The 19,025-nt window shown below is 47.5% G+C and overlaps 1 protein-coding gene across 13 annotated transcripts in view; it reads right to left on the reverse strand.

Annotated features, from left to right (window-relative positions):
- Positions 1–19,025, reverse strand: part of fryl (furry homolog, like) — a 102,964-nt gene that overhangs the window by 24,262 nt on the left and 59,677 nt on the right. For 6 of the 13 annotated variants that reach the window (XM_036978371.1, XM_036978372.1, XM_036978369.1 and 3 more), the window contains 39 exons: positions 18,676–18,784; positions 18,469–18,555; positions 18,155–18,326; positions 17,752–17,884; positions 17,564–17,671; positions 17,182–17,404; positions 16,820–16,999; positions 16,618–16,704; positions 16,278–16,546; positions 15,706–15,913; positions 15,411–15,535; positions 15,177–15,234; positions 14,974–15,065; positions 14,664–14,836; positions 14,399–14,559; positions 14,193–14,303; positions 13,793–13,947; positions 13,585–13,684; positions 13,310–13,478; positions 12,848–13,113; positions 12,333–12,473; positions 12,059–12,230; positions 11,748–11,835; positions 11,562–11,674; positions 11,313–11,463; positions 11,120–11,223; positions 10,777–10,959; positions 10,332–10,533; positions 9,883–10,004; positions 9,490–9,677; positions 9,134–9,228; positions 8,355–8,971; positions 4,190–4,458; positions 3,822–3,962; positions 1,524–1,724; positions 923–1,084; positions 732–830; positions 434–610; positions 132–140 (listed from right to left, as the gene is read on the reverse strand). In XM_036978371.1, the coding sequence (XP_036834266.1) occupies positions 132–140; positions 434–610; positions 732–830; positions 923–1,084; positions 1,524–1,724; positions 3,822–3,962; positions 4,190–4,458; positions 8,355–8,971; positions 9,134–9,228; positions 9,490–9,677; positions 9,883–10,004; positions 10,332–10,533; positions 10,777–10,959; positions 11,120–11,223; positions 11,313–11,463; positions 11,562–11,674; positions 11,748–11,835; positions 12,059–12,230; positions 12,333–12,473; positions 12,848–13,113; positions 13,310–13,478; positions 13,585–13,684; positions 13,793–13,947; positions 14,193–14,303; positions 14,399–14,559; positions 14,664–14,836; positions 14,974–15,065; positions 15,177–15,234; positions 15,411–15,535; positions 15,706–15,913; positions 16,278–16,546; positions 16,618–16,704; positions 16,820–16,999; positions 17,182–17,404; positions 17,564–17,671; positions 17,752–17,884; positions 18,155–18,326; positions 18,469–18,555; positions 18,676–18,784 (6,220 nt within the window). The remainder of the gene's footprint in view (positions 1–131; positions 141–433; positions 611–731; positions 831–922; positions 1,085–1,523; positions 1,725–3,821; positions 3,963–4,189; positions 4,459–8,354; positions 8,972–9,133; positions 9,229–9,489; positions 9,678–9,882; positions 10,005–10,331; positions 10,534–10,776; positions 10,960–11,119; positions 11,224–11,312; positions 11,464–11,561; positions 11,675–11,747; positions 11,836–12,058; positions 12,231–12,332; positions 12,474–12,847; positions 13,114–13,309; positions 13,479–13,584; positions 13,685–13,792; positions 13,948–14,192; positions 14,304–14,398; positions 14,560–14,663; positions 14,837–14,973; positions 15,066–15,176; positions 15,235–15,410; positions 15,536–15,705; positions 15,914–16,277; positions 16,547–16,617; positions 16,705–16,819; positions 17,000–17,181; positions 17,405–17,563; positions 17,672–17,751; positions 17,885–18,154; positions 18,327–18,468; positions 18,556–18,675; positions 18,785–19,025) is intronic. The other 7 variants (XM_036978366.1, XM_036978373.1, XM_036978374.1 and 4 more) reach the window with 4 other exon arrangements.

Raw genomic sequence — 19,025 nt, forward strand, 5'->3', positions numbered from 1 at the left:
TCATTGGCTGTCTGTTTCTAGACTGACAAAACAGGTGCTTCTACAGGGTGACAAAAATCACATGACTGACAGAGGGACACCAGGGCACTTAGGATGGCAGCTTTAAAAAGCTCTTTCTGGCCCAAACGTACCTGGAACTCCTTGTGGCGGGAAAAGAGGAAAGGTAACAAGTGGGTTAGAAAGACTAGTAGGGACAGTTACAGGACAACATGGAAGAAGTCATACCAAGACCAGTACAAACACACAGATGTTAAGACACAAGCTCAGACGTACTTCAGCACACACACACAATGAAACCATTTATTGTCACCAATCAACAACATGATATGAAATGGTGTAATAGCAGACTATTGTAAATTATCCTCTACAAGACATTAAAACGTGTGTGTGTATACAGATGGCTGCTCCTACTGTACAGTGAATCACCCCTCACCTCAGCATCCTCGAGCTCCACGTCCAGGAAATCAAAGTCCTTGAAGACTCCAAACTGCTGCTCACTTCCTGCATCTTCTCCCAGCAGGTCCTCCTCCCTCACCACCTCCTCCACCGTGGGGATCAGACTGGTCTGCTGGTCACCTGAGTCCAGGTCCTCGTTGGACGAGAACACCACCTAAAACACACACAGAGAAAGATATAACAGTTATGATAAATAGGTTTAATAAACACATGGAGGGATGGCTGGGATATATTCTGTTGAAGTAGATCACTAATCACTAGTCATGCTCGCTCACAGTTTGACATGCCAGGTGTCTTACGGAAGGATTCTTGGGAATACCAGACTCGGGACCACACAGAGAAAGAACGTTCATGAGCTTCTCTCTGGTTCTCCTCTGAAATAAGACAACACAATTAAATATTAACAAACAAAAAGACATGTAAACATGTCAAACCTCACTGTAACATATCCATTGGCTGTAAGTACCTGAGAGAGTTGGGGCCTCTTCCAGCTGACAGGCACCAGGCCGTTGGAGTTGGATCCAGAAGAGGTGGAGGAAGTGCTCCGAGTCACAGCAATGACCTGCGGCTTCCCATTCCGCCCTGCAGCTGTGCGCTGGTCCCCGTACTTATGCCCTATGATGGGCGTCTGGTGGTTCAAGGTTACACCAGTTAATCTAGATTGTACAGATGTGATCATTTTGTTTAAAAAAAGTAGGGCTAAAGGTAAAAGGTGACAAAGAAAAATGGAAAGAGTGAAAAACAGAAAGAATCGGAGAAGGACGAAAAGCTGACAAGAGGACAGAGGTCGGGACAGAGGTCGGGACAGAGGTCGGGACAGAGGTCGGGACAGAGGTCGGGACAGAGGTCGGGACAGAGGTCGGGACAGAGGTCGGGACAGAGGTCGGGACAGAGGTCGGGACAGAGCTTTTAAAAATTGTATATAACATGTATTTTACCATGTAGGTTTAGTTGAAATAAAAACATTTTACAAGGGAGACCTGGCCAAACTAGCAGCACATACAGTTTCATACAACATAAAACAAAGCACTACAGTTTATAAACACATTGAGCAGGCAAGACTTCACCTCTGAGATGTCAAAGTGGAAGTCCAGCGTCTTGCCGGGCAGCTCCTTAGAAGAGTTGTTGAAGATGCGAGTGAAGGCGATCTCTGGGGATCCAGAGGACTCGGTGCTGTAGGAGCGCTGCACCTCGTCTGGCACCACCAGGCTGGCCGACCGAGACACCACCAGCTTCAGGATGTTCTGGGCCTCTTTCCAGTACGGGCTCTGGGGAACACACAGGATCCAAACACAGAGGTGACGTTGGTTAAATTGTCAATAAGACAGGATTTCATGTTTTTAGAAAGGGGTAAAAGCACACCTCCGTTCTAGGGAAGGTTAAATCTAATTTTATTGGTCACATAGACATATTTAGCAGATGTGATTGCGGGTGTAGTGAAATGCTTGTGTTTCTAGCTCTAACAGTGCAGTAATATCTAACAATTCACAACAATACATGCACATCTAAAAGTAAAAGAATGGAATTAAGAAATATATAAATATTAGGATGAGCAATGTCAGAGTGGCATTGACTAAAATACAGAAGAGAATACAGTATATACATATGAGATGAGTAAAGCAGTATGTAAACATGATTTAAAACATTAAAGTGACTAGTGTTCCATTATTAAAGTGACTAGTGTTCCATTATTAAAGTGACTAGTGTTCCATTATTAAAGTGACTAGTGTTCCATTATTAAAGTGACTAGTGTTCCATTATTAAAGTGACTAGTGTTCCATTATTAAAGTGACTAGTGTTCCATTATTAAAGTGACTAGTGTTCCATTATTAAAGTGACTAGTGTTCCATTATTAAAGTGACTAGTGTTCCATTATTAAAGTGACTAGTGTTCCATTATTAAAGTGACTAGTGTTCCATTATTAAAGTGACTAGTGTTCCATTATTAAAGTGACTAGTGTTCCATTATTAAAGTGACTAGTGTTCCATTATTAAAGTGACTAGTGTTCCATTATTAAAGTGACTAGTGTTCCATTATTAAAGTGACTAGTGTTCCATTATTAAAGTGACTAGTGTTCCATTATTAAAGTGACTAGTGTTCCATTATTAAAGTGACTAGTGTTCCATTATTAAAGTGACTAGTGTTCCATTATTAAAGTGACTAGTGTTCCATTATTAAAGTGACTAGTGTTCCATTATTAAAGTGACTAGTGTTCCATTATTAAAGTGGCCAGTGATTCCAAGTCTAAGTACAGTGCCTTGCGAAAGTATTCGGCCCCCTTGAACTTTGCGACCTTTTGCCACATTTCAGGCTTCAAACATAAAGATATAAAACTGTATTTTGTTGTGAAGAATCAACAACAAGTGGGACACAATCATGAAGTGGAACAACATTTATTGGATATTTCAAACTTTTTTAACAAATCAAAAACTGAAAAATTGGGCGTGCAAAATTATTGGTGGTTGATGTCCTTGATGATATTTTTGGCCTTCCTGTGACATCGGGTGCTGTAGGTGTCCTGGAGGGCAGGTAGTTTGCCCCCGGGCAGAACGCACCACCCTCTGGAGAGCCCTGCGGTTTTGGGCAGTGCAGTTGCCGCACCAGGCGGTGATACAGCCCAACAGGATGCTCTCAATTGTGCATCTGTAAAAGTTTGAGGGTTTTAGGTGATCAACCAAATTTCACGCTGTTGCGCCTTCTTCACCACACCGTCTGTGTGGGTGGACCATTTCAGATCATCAGTGATGTGTATGCCGAGGAACTTGAAGCTTTCCACATTCTCCACTGCGGTCCCGTCGATGTGGATAGGGGTGTGCTCCCTCTGCTGTTTCCTGAAGTCCACGATCAACTCCTTTGTTTTGTTGATGTTGAGTGAGAGGTCATTTCCTGGCATCACTCTCCCAGGGTCCTCACCACCTCCCTGCAGGCTGTCTTGTTGTTGTTAGTGATCTGGCCTACGACTGTTGTGTTGTTTGCATACTTGATGATTGAGTTGGAGGCATGCGTGGCCACGCAGTCATGGGTGAACAGGGCATACAGGAGGGGGCTGAGCATGCACCCTTGTGGAGGCTCTATGTTGAGGATCAGCAAAGTGGAGGTGTTGTTTCCTACCTTAAGAAATGTATTGTCTTTCACCTTAAACTATCTGATTCTGTCATTCTGGGTTTCTCCCTCACACATTCACACCAAAGGCTCCATCTGATGAAATGAATGAGCCACGTGACACCCATACTGTGTCAGACAGCTTTATTTCTGTAACGGCCAATTCCCATTTATTATTTTCTCTCTCAATCCTCTTCGCGATGAGAGGCCTTAAGAGCGTCAGAGTGCTGAGCTGAATTGTAAAAAGAGAAACCAGGTCTCACCTGGACATATTTGCTGATGATCTTCATGATCTCCAGGTTGAACTGTTTAACGGGCGCAGCAGACAGGTCAATGTGACTCAGCAGGCTGTAGATGATCTGTAGCAGGGACTGCTGCATGCTGGGTAGGCCCTTCTCCAGCAACTGAGGATGAGAGGGGAATGTTTAGGAATAGGCTCTCAACTGCCATCATGGGTTGGATGTTGGACATATGCTTATCAGCTGATCAGTAATTAACACTGCTGACCTGTCATAATAACAAAAACAAGCTACTGTAAATTAACCAGAGGCCGTGGACTGACTATGCAAATAAGTTGGCAGCTTTGATTCTCCTCATTACTTCTATGAAGGCTGATGTTGCGAGTGCTTACCTCAGCCAGGTATGTGACCAGATTGAAGGTGATCTCAGCAAAGGCGTCGTGTAGGTAACGACACACCACGTTGATCCAGTTGGTGCAGTCTCTGGAGTAGCTGTGTGTGCTGTACAGGCTCATCATGTGGGCCAGGTTAGACTGGGTGGCTGACTTCTCCTCGGCACACACCTTGGCTATCTTATCCGCTGTCTCCTTGCAGAACGGAGTGGGGCTGTCAAAGTGCTGGATGAGGTGAGGCAGCAGGCACAGGATGTTTAGAGGAAAACCTACAAGGAGACGGCAACAGACGACATCAGGATCAAGTGAATCTCGATCTCCTGAGCTAACACAGGTAGAGAAACAGGTCTAGACCCATAAGCAAGCCCCAGCAAGTCCTAGGGGGGATTAGCGGCTTTTACCAAGCATGAAGCCAGGAACTTGTGCTAGATTTATTTATTTTGATTTATTTCACCAGGTAGGCAAGTTGAGAACAAGTTCTCATTTACAACTGCGACCTGGCCAAGATAAAGCAAAGCAGTTTGACACATACAACAACACAGAGTTACACATGGAGTAAAACAAACATACAGTCAATAATACAGTAGAAAAATAAGTCTATATACAATGTGAGCAAATGAGGTGAGATGGGGTAAAGGGAAAAAAAGGCCATGGTGGCAAAGTAAATACAATATAGCAAGTAAAACACTGGAATGGTTGATTTGCAGTGGAAGAATGTTCAAAGTAGAGAGAAATAATGGGGTGCAGAGGAGCAAAATAAATAAATAAATACAGTAGGGAAAGAGGTAGTTGTTTGGGCTAAATTATAGATGGGCTATGTACAGGTGCAGTAATCTGTGAGCTGCTCTGACAGCTGGTGCCTAAAGCTAGTGAGGGAGAAGAGATTTTTGTAGTTCGTTCCAGTCATTGGCAGCAGAGAACTGGAAGGAGAGGCGGCCAAAGGAAGAATTGGTTTTGGGAGTGACCAGATATACCTGCTGGAGCGCGTGCTACATGTGAGTGCTGCTATGGTGACCAGCGAGCTGAGATAAGGGGGGACTTTACCTAGCAGGGTCTTGTAGATGACCTGGAGCCAGTGGGTTTGGCGACGAGTATGAAGCGAGGGCCAGCCAACGAGAGCATACAGGTCGCAGTGGTGGGTAGTATATGGGGCTTTGGTGACAAAACGGATGGCACTGTGATAGACTGCATCCAATTTATTGAGTAGGGAATTGGAGGCTATTTTGTAAATAACATCGCCGAAGTCGAGGATTGGTAGGAGGGTCAGTTTTACAAGGGTATGTTTGGCAGCATGAGTGAAGGATGCTTTGTTGTGAAATAGGAAGCCAATTCTAGATTTAACTTTGGAATGGAGATGTTTGATGTGAGTCTGGAAGGAGAGTTTACAGTCTAACCAGACACCTAGGTATTTGTGGTTGTCCACATATTCTAAGTCAGAGCCGTCCAGAGTAGTGATGTTGGACAGGCGGGCAGGTGCAGGCAGCGATCAGTTGAAGAGCATGCATTTAGTTTTACTTGTATTCAAGAGCAATTGGAGGCCACGGAAGGAGAGTTGTATGGCATTGAAGCTCGCCTGGAGGGTTGTTAACACAGTGTCCAAAGAAGTGCCAGAAGTATACAGAATGGTGTCGTCTGCGTAGAGGTGGATCAGAGATTCACCAGCAGCGACATCATTGATGTATACAGAGAAGAGAGTCGGCCCAAGAATTGAACCCTGTGGCACCCCTATAGAGACTGCCAGAGGACCGGACAACAGACCCTCCGATTTGACACACTGAACTCTATCAGAGAAGTAGTTGGTGAACCAGGCGAGGCAATCATTTGAGAAACCAAGGCTGTCGAGTCTGCAGATGAGGATGTGGTGAAAGCCTTGGCCAGGTCAATGAATACGGCTGCACAGTATTGTTTCTTATCGATGGCGGTTAAGATATAATTTAGGACCTTTAGCGTGGCTGAGGTGCACCCATGACCAGCTCTGAAACCAGATTGCATAGAGGAGAAGGTATGGTGGGATTCGAAATGGTTGGTAATCTGTTTGTTGACTTGGCTTTCGAAGACCTTAGAAAGGCAGGGTAGGATAGATATAGGTCTGTAGCAGTTTGGGTCAAGAGTGTCCCCCCCTTTAAAGAGGGGGATGACTGCAGCTGCTTTCCAATCTTTGGGAATCTCAGACGACACAAAAGAGAGGTTGAACAGGCTAGTAATAGGGGTGGCAAAAATTGGCAGATCATTTTAGAAAGGGTCCAGATTGTCTAGCCCCGGCTGATTTGTCGGTGTCCAGGCAGCTCTTTCAGAACATCAGCTGACTGGATTTGGGAGAAGGAGAAATGAGGAAGGCTTGGGCGAGTTCCTGTTGGGGGTGCAGTGCTGTTGACCGGGGTAGGGGTAGCCAGGTGGAAAGCATGGCCAGCCGTAGAAAGATGCTTATTGAAATTCTCAATTATAGTGGATTTATCAGTGGTGACAGTGTTTCCTATCTTCAGTGCAGCGGGGACTTTACAGTGTCCCAGAACTTTTTTGAGTTTGTGTTGCAGGAAGAAAATTTCTGCTTGAAAAAGCTAGCCTTTGCTTTGTTTTTCTTATATATATATATATATACATATATACACACACACACACACACACACACACACACACACACACACAGTGCCTTGCGAAAGTATTCGGCCCCCTTGAACTTTGCGACCTTTTGCCACATTTCAGGCTTCTTTATATTTTTTCCCATTCCTCCTTGCAAAACAGCTCGAGCTCAGTGAGGTTGGATGGAGAGCATTTGTGAACAGCAGTTTTCAGTTCTTTCCACAGATTCTCGATTGGATTCAGGTCTGGACTTTGACTTGGCCATTCTAACACCTGGATATGTTTATTTTTGAACCATTCCATTGTAGATTTTGCTTTATGTTTTGGATCATTGTCTTGTTGGAAGACAAATCTCCGTCCCAGTCTCAGGTCTTTTGCAGACTCCATCAGGTTTTCTTCCAGAATGGTCCTGTATTTGGCTCCATCCATCTTCCCATCAATTTGAACCATCTTCCCTGTCCCTGCTGAAGAAAAGCAGGCCCAAACCATGATGCTGCCACCACCATGTTTGACAGTGGGGATGGTGTGTTCAGCTGTGTTGCTTTTACGCCAAACATAACGTTTTGCATTGTTGCCAAAAAGTTCAATTTTGGTTTCATCTGACCAGAGCACCTTCTTCCACATGTTTGGTGTGTCTCCCAGGTGGCTTGTGGCAAACTTTAAACTACACTTTTTATGGATATCTTTAAGAAATGGCTTTCTTGCCACTCTTCCATAAAGGCCAGATTTGTGCAATATACGACTGATTGTTGTCCTATGGACAGAGTCTCCCACCTCAGCTGTAGATCTCTGCAGTTCATCCAGAGTGATCATGGGCCTCTTGGCTGCATCTCTGATCAGTCTTCTCCTTGTATGAGCTGAATGTTTAGAGGGACGGCCAGGTCTTGGTAGATTTGCAGTGGTCTGATACTCCTTCCATTTCAATATTATCGCTTGCACAGTGCTCCTTGGGATGTTTAAAGCTTGGGAAATCTTTTTGTATCCAAATCCGGCTTTAAACTTCTTCACAACGGTATCTCGGACCTGCCTGGTGTGTTCCTTGTTCTTCATGATGCTCTTTGCGCTTTTAACAGACCTCTGAGACTATCACAGTGCAGGTGCATTTATACGGAGACTTGATTACACACAGGTGGATTGTATTTATCATCATTAGTCATTTAGGTCAACATTGGATCATTCAGAGATCCTCACTGAACTTCTGGAGAGAGTTTGCTGCACTGAAAGTAAAGGGGCTGAATAATTTTGCACGCCCAATTTTTCAGTTTTTGATTTGTTAAAAAAGTTTGAAATATCCAATAAATGTCGTTCCACTTCATGATTGTGTCCCACTTGTTGTTGATTCTTCACAAAAAAATACAGTTTTATATCTTTATGTTTGAAGCCTGAAATGTGGCAAAAGGTCGCAAAGTTCAAGGGGGCCAAATACTTTCGCAAGGCACTGTACATACATACATACATACATACATACATACATACATACATACATACATACATACATACATACATACATGGGACACGACGAGGACATCTGACTGCTATGCCATCTTGGGAATTAAGATAAAAAGCAATAAGGTGAGTCGCTTACCTGCCACCTGGGAGGGGTCGACCAGTGTGTGGCGGGAGACGCTGATGAGCTTGTTGAGCAGGTGGATGGTGAGCTCCTGGGTGGAGGCTGAGGTGAAGCCCTTGAGGAAGAGCTGCAGCAGACCAGGGAAGCTGTACCATTTCAGCTTGGCCTGCACTGTTTCCAGCCTCTCCCTGCTGTCTGCGTTCTCCAGGGGCAGCTGACCCAGTAGCTTGTTGAGCAGGCGCAGGGCCAGCAGGTACTCAAACTCATAGTCCGACTCCAGGAGGGAGGCTGCAATCCAGAACACCGTGGCCATCAGGTTGGTGGGGTCCACAGGAGGGATGGCCTCCCCCCCAGGACCCCCTCCTCCACCCTCCCGCAATGACGACAAGCTCTGCGTTCGGGCTAGGTTGCCATGGCTGCCACCCAGCCGATCAGCGATATCTAGGGTGTTGCTGCGGCGACGGTCGCCCTTGCGTTCGCCCATGAGGCTGGCGCGGAGGGAGTTGCTGCGGGCGTGGCCGTGGGGGTAGTGACCGTGGTGGAACAGACCCCCACTACTCAGGTTCAGCTGGCCCGTGCTCTTCCTATTGGCTGCAAACTTAGCCCCCAGCAGGTGATCGTGGGCAGAAGCCCTGCAGGATAAGAAATTACAATCTGAGTATTTCACTAGTACTGGGTTTTAGACAGTCTCAAAGATGTGTGTTGAGAAAGTGTGAATGCACGATTGTGTTTACTGAGAGAAAGCGTCGAAGACAGGCATAGATATATCAGATATTGAATTGGTCAGTGCTTACTTTGCCAAGGCAGTGAGGAGGTCATAATTCTTTACTGTGTCAGCGAGAGTGTCAATCCCTGACTCCAGAGTCAGCAACAGCTCGATAACAAAGCCCTGAGACAGAGGAGCAGAGGTCAACCACCCAGACAGATGGACCCCTGATACTGCAGTACCCAGTGGCTGCTGCTTGGTAACAGAGCTGCTGATCCACACTGATCCCAGGTCAGAGTGGCTGATCCCTCTGGAGCATAGCGCCTGTTCAAACTGCGACACTCTGATCTGAGATCATAAGTAATTGATAACAGTAATAGAGCAGATAGCCCAAAGGACATATTTAAAGGTGGTTGTCTTGTTACAGGTGGGGGTGTAGCTCACCTGCGCCTCCTCTCCAGGGTCGCCCACTGTCTCTACAAGACGTGAGAGGACATCAGAGAGCGTGGCGGCTGTGAGGGGTTGTTTGAGAGCCCTGAAGATCTGGAAGGAGCGCCCTGCATAGTGACGAGACGAGCACGACAGAGCAGTCTGCAGCGCTACCTCACTCAGCAACTGCTCCAGCTGGAAACCTGATTAACAACCACACACATATATATTTAATATCAAAATGCAGAGGTGTTACAGACACATAAGAATAGAGATATTTCATGCTAATCAACAACGGTGAATAGAAATATATTTTTGTGGAGTGCTAACAAATGTGGACAGGACAGTCAGTTGTTGAAAGACCGTACAGTAGAAGGAGATAAGGAACAGCATTAAAAACACACTGACCTGACTGGGACTGTTTGAAGACTGTCACTACATGTCTGAGGAACACACACAGCTGGTCAGCACTCTTTATGTTGGGGTTCTTGGGCGACACGTCCTCATGGTTCCACAGGGGCCCCCGCTTCCTGCAGGACAAGACAGAATCAGGACAGGAAACTAGGGAAGTCAGAACTATCATCATACAACACATCCAACCCTGATATTCTGATCCCAAAATGTACAAAATAAATTGTATTGGCACACGCAAACACATGCAATTGAGAAATACCCCATCCTTTCAGACATGGCTGCAAGCGTGAGACCAGATACGTGGATTAGATGAAGTTAGTCATGAGGGTACATCACATGAGACAAATAACTGATATATACAGCTATGACACAGACACACACTTCCACATACAGTATAAACAAAATACATCCATTTCCAAGTACATGCAGTCTCAGATACTCACCTGGAGGTGACAAACTCGATGAGGGCCTTGACCTTCTCATCCTGCTCGGCGATGACGTCCACCTCGTTAATTGGGGTGGGGGTGAGGTGAGGCAGGGGGGTTCCTCCTGTACCCAAGCTGATGCTGGACGAAGTGGAGCTGGAGCTCAGGCCTGAGTCGGTCATAGGAGACGGCTGATAGTCTGGCACAACTTCACACATTCCTGCATGAGTAACATACACACACAAGCACATGAGAACAGCGATTCATGGCTGAGGAATCGCTATAAACTTGAAATAAAGACAAGTCTATGAGATTTCACATAGTGATCTGTAAAGGTAGGAGAGGAAATGAGGACATGGATCTTTGCTGCCCCCTCCTGATCTTATTGGGCAATACAGAATAAAGGCAAAGGGATTTCTGTTCTTTAGTTAAGCTACTCAGATCGTTGCAGATCACTACTGACCTGTGAGGTTGAAGTCGTGGGGCGGTGACTTCACTGTCAGCACCTTGGGGTCGTTGAACTCTCGGTTGCGCAGCAGCACAGAGGCCAAGGATTGAACACTGCCGTTAGTTCCCTGGACGACCAGCAGGTGAAGCAGGAGGCGTTTGCAGTGCTCGTAGACCTCAGGGTGCTGGTGGTCAAACCCTGGTAGGAAAAACAAAGGCCTGATATGAAAAATCTATTTCATAAACATTAACACTGGCAAATGAAGAGTCTGTTTTGCATGCAAATGAAGTGTCTAAAGACAAGTATACATCACTCAAGTTGTAATCAGCCAGCTGTATAGAGGTGAGAGGTTAGTTACCTATGAAGATGGAGTGCAGCAGGAGGTGAAGGTAGGCGCTCCACTCCACTTTGACCCCATGGTCTACTATGAGGTCAGTCAGTAGGATGACAGCTATGTTACACCTGAGATACACCACACCAGAAAGTCAGCTGGGTCAGGGAAGAGGTCATACAGACAGGTCAGAGGTCAAGTGGAGGGGGGTAGGAGTTACCTGTGAATGGGTACTCCAGGGGTGTTGGTCTCTGGCAGGTAGTCCACCAGAGGGGACCAGCATCCCCCTGTCGGAGGAAAGGGGAGGGGCTCGGGACGGTTGTGGTCCATCACCTTCAGACGCCAATTAGCATACAGCGGCATGGAGTCACCTGGAGAAAACAGGGGATTATCACACCTGTGGCAACATGGATGTGTGTAAGTATAAAGCAGAAAGTAGAGTAGTATGGCTGGGTGGAGGGTCTCTTACCCTTCTCCTCCTCATAGGATCCTCCAGAGCTGCTGCTGTAGCGAGACTCCAGGCGGTGGTGCTGACGGTTCAGGTTGCTGTTCAGACCACTGTAGATGTCCAGATGGGTGGAACTGCAGACAACAGAGAGAGAGACAGCTGTAGTCTCACAGGTGGGTCGGTCTGTATCTGTGTGTGATCTCATACCTGTCGTCCATGTTGGGGTCTTTGTTCTTGCTGCTGTCATGGTGAGCGTCGGGTCCTGGCACCATGGTGTTACTGCTGGAGGTGGTTCCTGTGGACAGAGATGGGGAAAGGCATCTAGGAACTATGGCAACAAGGTTTAGGAGGAACATAACAATGTTATGACATCATACATACAATCCACAAGTCCACAAGGAAGTAGATGGGGGAATAAGTACCCTAGAAACATCAAGCATCTGTGTTTTGTATCACAGGACAGTAGGCTATAAAATAGAGGTACATGTACAGAAGACAGTGGACAGTGTGATATATACCTGCTGAGGTGACGGAGGGGATCTTGTAGCTGGAGGTAATGCGGTAGTAGGGAGGGTTGTCCATGTGAGTGACAGCAGAGCTCACTGGGTCTGTCAGGTCCAGCTCACACATCAGCTCCTCCAGCAGCTGCATAGTCTTATCCCTGCCCAGGTACACCACCACCCGTTTCACCTGAGGGGACACACACATTTTAAACATTTCAGATGACTGAATAATTATTGGATATGCGAGGTGTGTGAGGGAGAGAGGATAGTGTGTGTAAACTGGACTTACATAGGGCAGGAAGCTGGGCTCACTGTTGACCCCTGACATGCTGATGAGGAAGTGCAGGATGATCTTCAAGTTCTTTGGCCAGCTGTCTGCCAGGGTGGTCCACACGTTCTCTATCTCTGACCATGCAAACTCATCCCCGTACTGCATACACAAGAGCAATACAGTTCAAACTCATCCCCGTACTGCATACACAAGAGCAATACAGTTCAAACTCATCCCCGTACTGCATGCACAAGAGCAATACAGTTCAAACTCATCCCCGTACTGCATACACAAGAGCAATACAGTTCAAACTCATCCCCGTACTGCATACACAAGAGCAATACAGTTCAAACTCATCCCCGTACTGCATACACAAGAGCAATACAGTTCAAACTCATCCCCGTACTGCATACACAAGAGCAATACAGTTCAAACTCATCCCCGTACCACATGCACAAGAGCAATACAGTTCAAACTCAACCATTTATCAGCAGCAGAGTACATTTAGTGTGTGTGGTAGGTTGCGGTTGTACCTTGGCAGTCATGAACATGAGGTTGTTGAGCACCATGGTGGTGGCGTGCGGGGAGCCCCAGCCCTCCCCGCGGAGCCAACGGCGGCTGTTGACCATCATATCACGCTCGTGGGCGTCCTCCTCATCCTCACAGATGGGGGTCTCCTCATGTCGCCGTGGCGACGGCTTGAAGTCCACCAGCTCCACGTTGTTCATCCAGGGCAGGAGGTAGTGCAGCATCACCTGGCGACCACCAGGGTGTGCTGTCTGGATACGCTGGCTCACCTCTGGGGTAGAAAACAGCACAGTCACCACATCAATAAGTCACATCTGTACCAAATGCCAAAGATATGGCTACAGACCAGAATCTCAAATGACAGACCACTCCCTTTATTAAGGACTACTTGAACCAGGAAGGCATTTAAGATTAGCCTAATGAGACAGATGACTATGTGGCAGTGTGTGATGTGTAACAAAGCAGACCTGAGAAGATGGGCAGGGTGAGCTCTGGGTATGTCCTGGCCAGCTCCTCAGACAGTTGGTAGTAGGAGACGGAGTAGAGGTGTGGCAGTGGGGAGGGAGGGCTCAGGATCCCATCTGTTCTCTGGATCTCCAGTTTATGAGCGTAACGGAAGAGCTTGGGCTCCAAGATCTGGGGAATAACCACAGAGAAAAATCACATTAAGTACATACTGGACTAAAACCAGCTGACACAGAGCAGTAAATAAACATGGTGTCCAGGAATGTGTCACACCAACCTGCAGCAGCTGCATGGCCACCTCATAGATATCTCTGGATGAATCAGCTGCCTTAAACAGGATGAGATTCAGCAGCACCACGGTGTCAAACTGGTAATCCCTGTAGACCATATCAATCACATCAACACATTATGGATTACAGCATTTCAGTTAATACACAGAAAAACAAACACGCACTATAAAATCGGAGAAATTAATCTGGACGTGCCGGTTGTGAAAGACGTTGGCGATGGCCCTGAAGCAGCCGGCAGCCACGCGCCGTGAACCAGTGTAGCAGCGGTCCACAGCCCAGAACATCAAGTTACTCTGGTCTGGGTTCAGCTCCAACAGCAGCATCACCGCCTCACAGCCCAACTGGTGCACCTGCAGGGGGAGCCCAAGACACCATCAGGGACCATCAGCACAAGCCCTCAATATACACTGCACTCAGTGAGGCACCTCAAGAGTCGAGCCATTTCCTTTCTTTCATCGGCACCACTAAATAATTCAACCGTGAAAGTTTAGTCTCACTGTTTTACGATCAAATCAGTGCAGATGAAGGACAGCAGCTGGTAATAAAGGGATAGTTTAAGCGCAGCAGTGAGGCTGCAGTGTAGAAGGGCTCTTACCTTCCTGTCCTGAGAGTCCAGGATGTTGTCCAGCCACTTGTAGAGATAACCATCAGAGGAGAGGCCAACGTTATCAGCCACTGGACCACAGCACAACACTGCAGACATGGCCTACAAGGTAAACACACCCACAGTAGACAAACATTTACCACGTTCGGACTCAGAAGTGTGTATAGTGTTTAGAGTGTGTGAACAGCTGGTTGTACCTTGAGAGCACAGTACTGGTGTCGGTTGATCTGCATGTTGCGGTCACTGTACCGGTCCAGTGGGGTGAACATGATGCTGAAGGGCCCGGCCCAGTGGCTGAACAACATGAACAGACTGTGTCTTAGAGACTGCTGAGGGAAGATGGTCCTCCTCTGGTGCACTGGTGGGATTACACACACACACACACAGAGATGTCCAACAAATACTGACAACACACACATACACAGAATTTTACAATTTGTAGTATGTGTGTGTGTGTAGTACCTGGGACGTTCTGAATGATGTTGGCCACCAGAGCACTAAAGTGGCAGCGGATGTCCTTCAGTGTGTCTGAGTCTTTGTCATTCTCAGCCTCCAGCAGCTGTCTCGTCAGATCCACATACTCCAACAGCACTGAGTTCAGAGAGTGACTCTCCCCGTCCAGACCTCCACTCGCCCTGCACACACATGGGGTACACGATAGGGGTCGGTAAATTCAAAGATGGGAGGTCCATGATTCTTTACTAGGATACTATACTCTATAACCATATGTAGTTATATCTCTATTAGGACATCTGGCCTGGTTTCCACTGACGTCTGACTGATGACACCAGCATCAGCCAGCAGCTCAAAGATCCGGACCAGCTGGACCCTCAAGATGTCACGACGCCTGCGTCGCTTCATGTTCTGCAACAGAGGAGAAGAGTTACTACTGAGCAGGGCGAGTGTTGTAGGTAGTACAGTGTTTTGATGTTAGATACATGACTGAGATGCGAGGGGTAAGTGAGCTGCACCCACCTCAGGTCTCCTCTCCAGAGCCTCCTTAATGATGGGGTTCAGTTCCTCTATCAACTCTCTGAAAGACAATAGAAGGTAAACTACATGCCCACACACACTTACCCATTACATACTGTACCTACTAACCAAATAACCCCAAACTAGGCAATATAAACATTTGCAAATTCAACCAGGCAACTCAAAACAACAAAAAATATGACTACCAGCCACATACACACAGGGCGGCTCCCTCACCTGAAGGCCAAGGGGTTGGTCCTGCCAAGCCCCAGGACAAGAGACTCTGTGATGTCCATGCTCTCAGAGCGCATCATCGGGACAACGTGTTTGAACAGGGACGAGGGGGACGGAGTGCCAATAATCTGGATACAAAGGCCACAAATCGATATGACAAACCAAATAATGTTTTAATCTAGAACTAAAGGAAATAAACATGGCATAGGATTATCATTGACAGCACCCACGTAAAACCTTGCAAAACGTATACATTTTGGGGGGGATAGTTGATCACTGCGGGGTCATGCCCTCTGACCTTTGAGTCGTAGCTGTAGCCGCTGTCTGGCGTGGACGCCAGCGTCTCAGGCGGGGAGCAGCGGATGGAGCCAGAGGTAGAGGAAGAGGAGGAGTTGGGGGAGGAAGTGGCGGAGCTACAACAGAGGATCAGGTAGTTCCTCCACAGCCCCACGTACGAGTCACCACTGCTGCTCAGGCTGTTCAGCTTCTTAGCATTTATAGGGCTGCTGCAGGGGCACAGGTCAAACAATAACAGGCAGGTGGTATTAGAAAGTTACTGAAATAATATCCATGTGTGCCACATACACACATTATAAAAGGCCGGCAGCAACTGTCGTCTTCACGGGGCTCATATCCATAAACAGCTGAGAGCTAGATCTATTAGGATGATGTTACCCACAATCACACGCCGAGTCTCCAGTGATGATGTTCACCGTACCATCACCATAGACCAACCGGTGACATCATCCAGCACTCTAATGAGCAGACTGCAACCACATCCATTCTAAGTGCCTTTTAACAACCTCAAATGTAACGCGCACACACACACACACACACACACGAGAGAGAGAGAAAGGCCTAGAGACATACTTGATATCCACTTGTGGAGAGAGCAGCTGCAGGCGAGTGTAGGCGAACATCCAGGCGTAGTTGAGTGCGGTAGGGCAGTGCTTGGGCAGGTGCTCCTGGCGCAGGTAGCTGGACAGGCTGATGACCCAGGGGTCCTGGCCCTGTGTAACGTGGGCAAACACCCAGATGTGCGACGGGCTGACCACGTCAAATTGGTGGCTGATGGGAGACGAGCTCCATTCTGCCAGCGTCTGCAGGTCGATACCACTGGGGCAGTATAGCAGGTTGGTCTGCAGGGGAGAGGGGAGGGTCAGGGTGTGTGTGTTTGTGCTGTATTAAACAACAGCTTTGACATTCTTACCTGGTCAGCTCCTGTGAGATGGATGAAGCTCTCCAGCACAGAGGCACTTTGTCTGTCCATCACATCTATGGCCAACTCCTCATCTCCCTGAGAACAACAGACAGTAACCATCAATGTGTCTCTTGCACCTTACTTGAGAAACACTGCATCTCATTATTTTTGTCACTTTTAGATCACCGTCTATCAGCGAGTTGGTAGTTACCTTGGCGATGCCCAGAGCGGTGTGCAGGGCTCGGACCTCTTTGAGGACGTTAACAGCCAGCCTCCGGGTGGCAGGGCGACAACTGCACAGCACCACCAATGCCAGGCCCTCCACCACATGCAGCACCCCCCACAGAGGAGAGCGTTCCAGGGGCAGAGATGGCCCGCTGCCAGGGCCCTGCTGGAGCACACACAGAGTTACTTTCTTACACAAACCCAAGTCAAAATACACAATAACACTACTACTACAGTACAGAGCAAGGAGTTCCAGACCCTTTCCTTGTACAGAGTTAAAAACACACAGAGCAGACCAAAATATAGCAGGACAAAAAGAGATGCCATAGCTATCCACTCTCCACCCACCTTGTTGCTGGTCTGGACTGCCTGCCTCCACTGGCTGATGAGCTGCAGCAGCATCTTGATGGCGTTGTCCAGCAGCGTGGGGTGAATGTCAGTGACCTCACGCACAATGAAGTAGACAAAGCCAGAGAGCACATCCTCCCTCCACTCTGGGAAGTCCAGCATCAGGGCCTGCAGGGTGGTGAAGGCCAGGCCACGCAGCTCCTCATCCATGTGGATGGTCAGCCTGAGGAGGAGAGGACACAGGGGTCAAACAATCACAAAGCTTTTTAAAGACACAGTTTTTGAAGTCCTTCCTAGTGATGCTGAAAATATAAGCCCCATTACTTTGTTCATCAATTAGTCCCAGACAGAGGTGGTGCATGTGAAGGAGTGGGGTCCTTACTTGGCCAGCAGCTCTATCAGGTCCTGTCTGCTCATGCCATCTGGGATCAGTCTGGGTATGGCCGCCACACACGTACGGAACAGATCAATCTTCGGCTTCCTTTCCCCCCTGGAACACAACACAGTTAACAAATGTGTAAAGGACACTCATGTTACGGGTCACATATGTTAAGTCAGAGAGGCACTTGCGTGATCATATCCTCAGGCTCCTTATTGGACATCTGGACGTTGGTCATGCTCATGGAGCGCCCCACCTCCTTGTCCAGGTGACGCAGCATGTTGTCCAGGGCCTTCCTCACTGCTGGGTAGTACAGTGACATGCCTACACACACACACACACACACACACACACACACACACACACACACACACACATACACATATTACTCTCACACTACACATTTGACCCTAAAATGACCCACTGCCATAAGCTTATTTATTTATTTGAGAAATGAATTTGACAGGGAGAGCGCACAATCAACATTTCAGTTTCAACATCAATGTAAAATTGCCGGAGTTAGCAACAAAGCTAGTCATATCAGAGTGATATGGCCCGTTGTGACGGGAAAGGAGTTCAGAGGTGGTGACCTACCGATGACCTTGGCCTCCTCGTCAGTGAGGGTGGTGGCGAGGAAGATCTTCTTGATCCGCAGGGTGTTTCCTGAGGGCATTATGGCCCCTGTGGTGGGCATGGGCGGCTCCCCGTCCTTCTGCTGCAGACTGTCAGCTATCACCAGGAAGGCCCTCAGGCCAATATTCATCCTCTAAGAGAGACAGCAAGAGAACATGTGACAGAGGGAGAGAGGAGAGTGAGAGATAGAGGAAGGAAGGGACGGTCAGAGAATGAAGAGTGCGATCACAGTGAGAGTATGATTTGATCATTAATGTCTCTCGGCTATCTCTTACTTCTGGATTGATGGTGAATGTCTTGTGAGATTTGCCCACACACAGGAGGTCATAAATGATCTCCTTCATAGCAAAATCCAGCCTTTCCTGTGAAATCAGCCACAACAAACCAATAATCACTAATCATAGATAAGACACAAGCCACTACCTGCTGTTTAGAGGAATTATACAGGAATCACTACTCCAGCATGGCCTCATTAGACATACCTGAGCTATAAACTGGATGATCTTGACGAAGATATTGAGGGGCGTGTCGCGGGGCACCACGCTACGGGAGCCTTTGGGGAAAAGCGCTGAAACGATGCTAAGCAGCCGGCTGCAGGAAACAGGAGAAGATTCAAGGTTTAAACTGGGATGTTCACCAAGGAGACTGTAGACTGGACCAGTTCTGAGTGTAGATGGGATTCTAGTTCTGGTTCTGCTAAAGGAGTGATGTGGGCACTTGCTTTGTTCTATATGGTGATTTAGGTGCTGTCTGTATGACTTTCATTTCACAGTGTCAGTTCATGCAGAGATGGTGTGGAGTGGGCCCACAGCCTGTTCTGTCCGGGCTGGTA

The sequence above is a fragment of the Oncorhynchus mykiss genome, chromosome 5, assembly GCF_013265735.2.
Source record: "Oncorhynchus mykiss isolate Arlee chromosome 5, USDA_OmykA_1.1, whole genome shotgun sequence".
Taxonomy (NCBI): domain Eukaryota; kingdom Metazoa; phylum Chordata; class Actinopteri; order Salmoniformes; family Salmonidae; genus Oncorhynchus; species Oncorhynchus mykiss.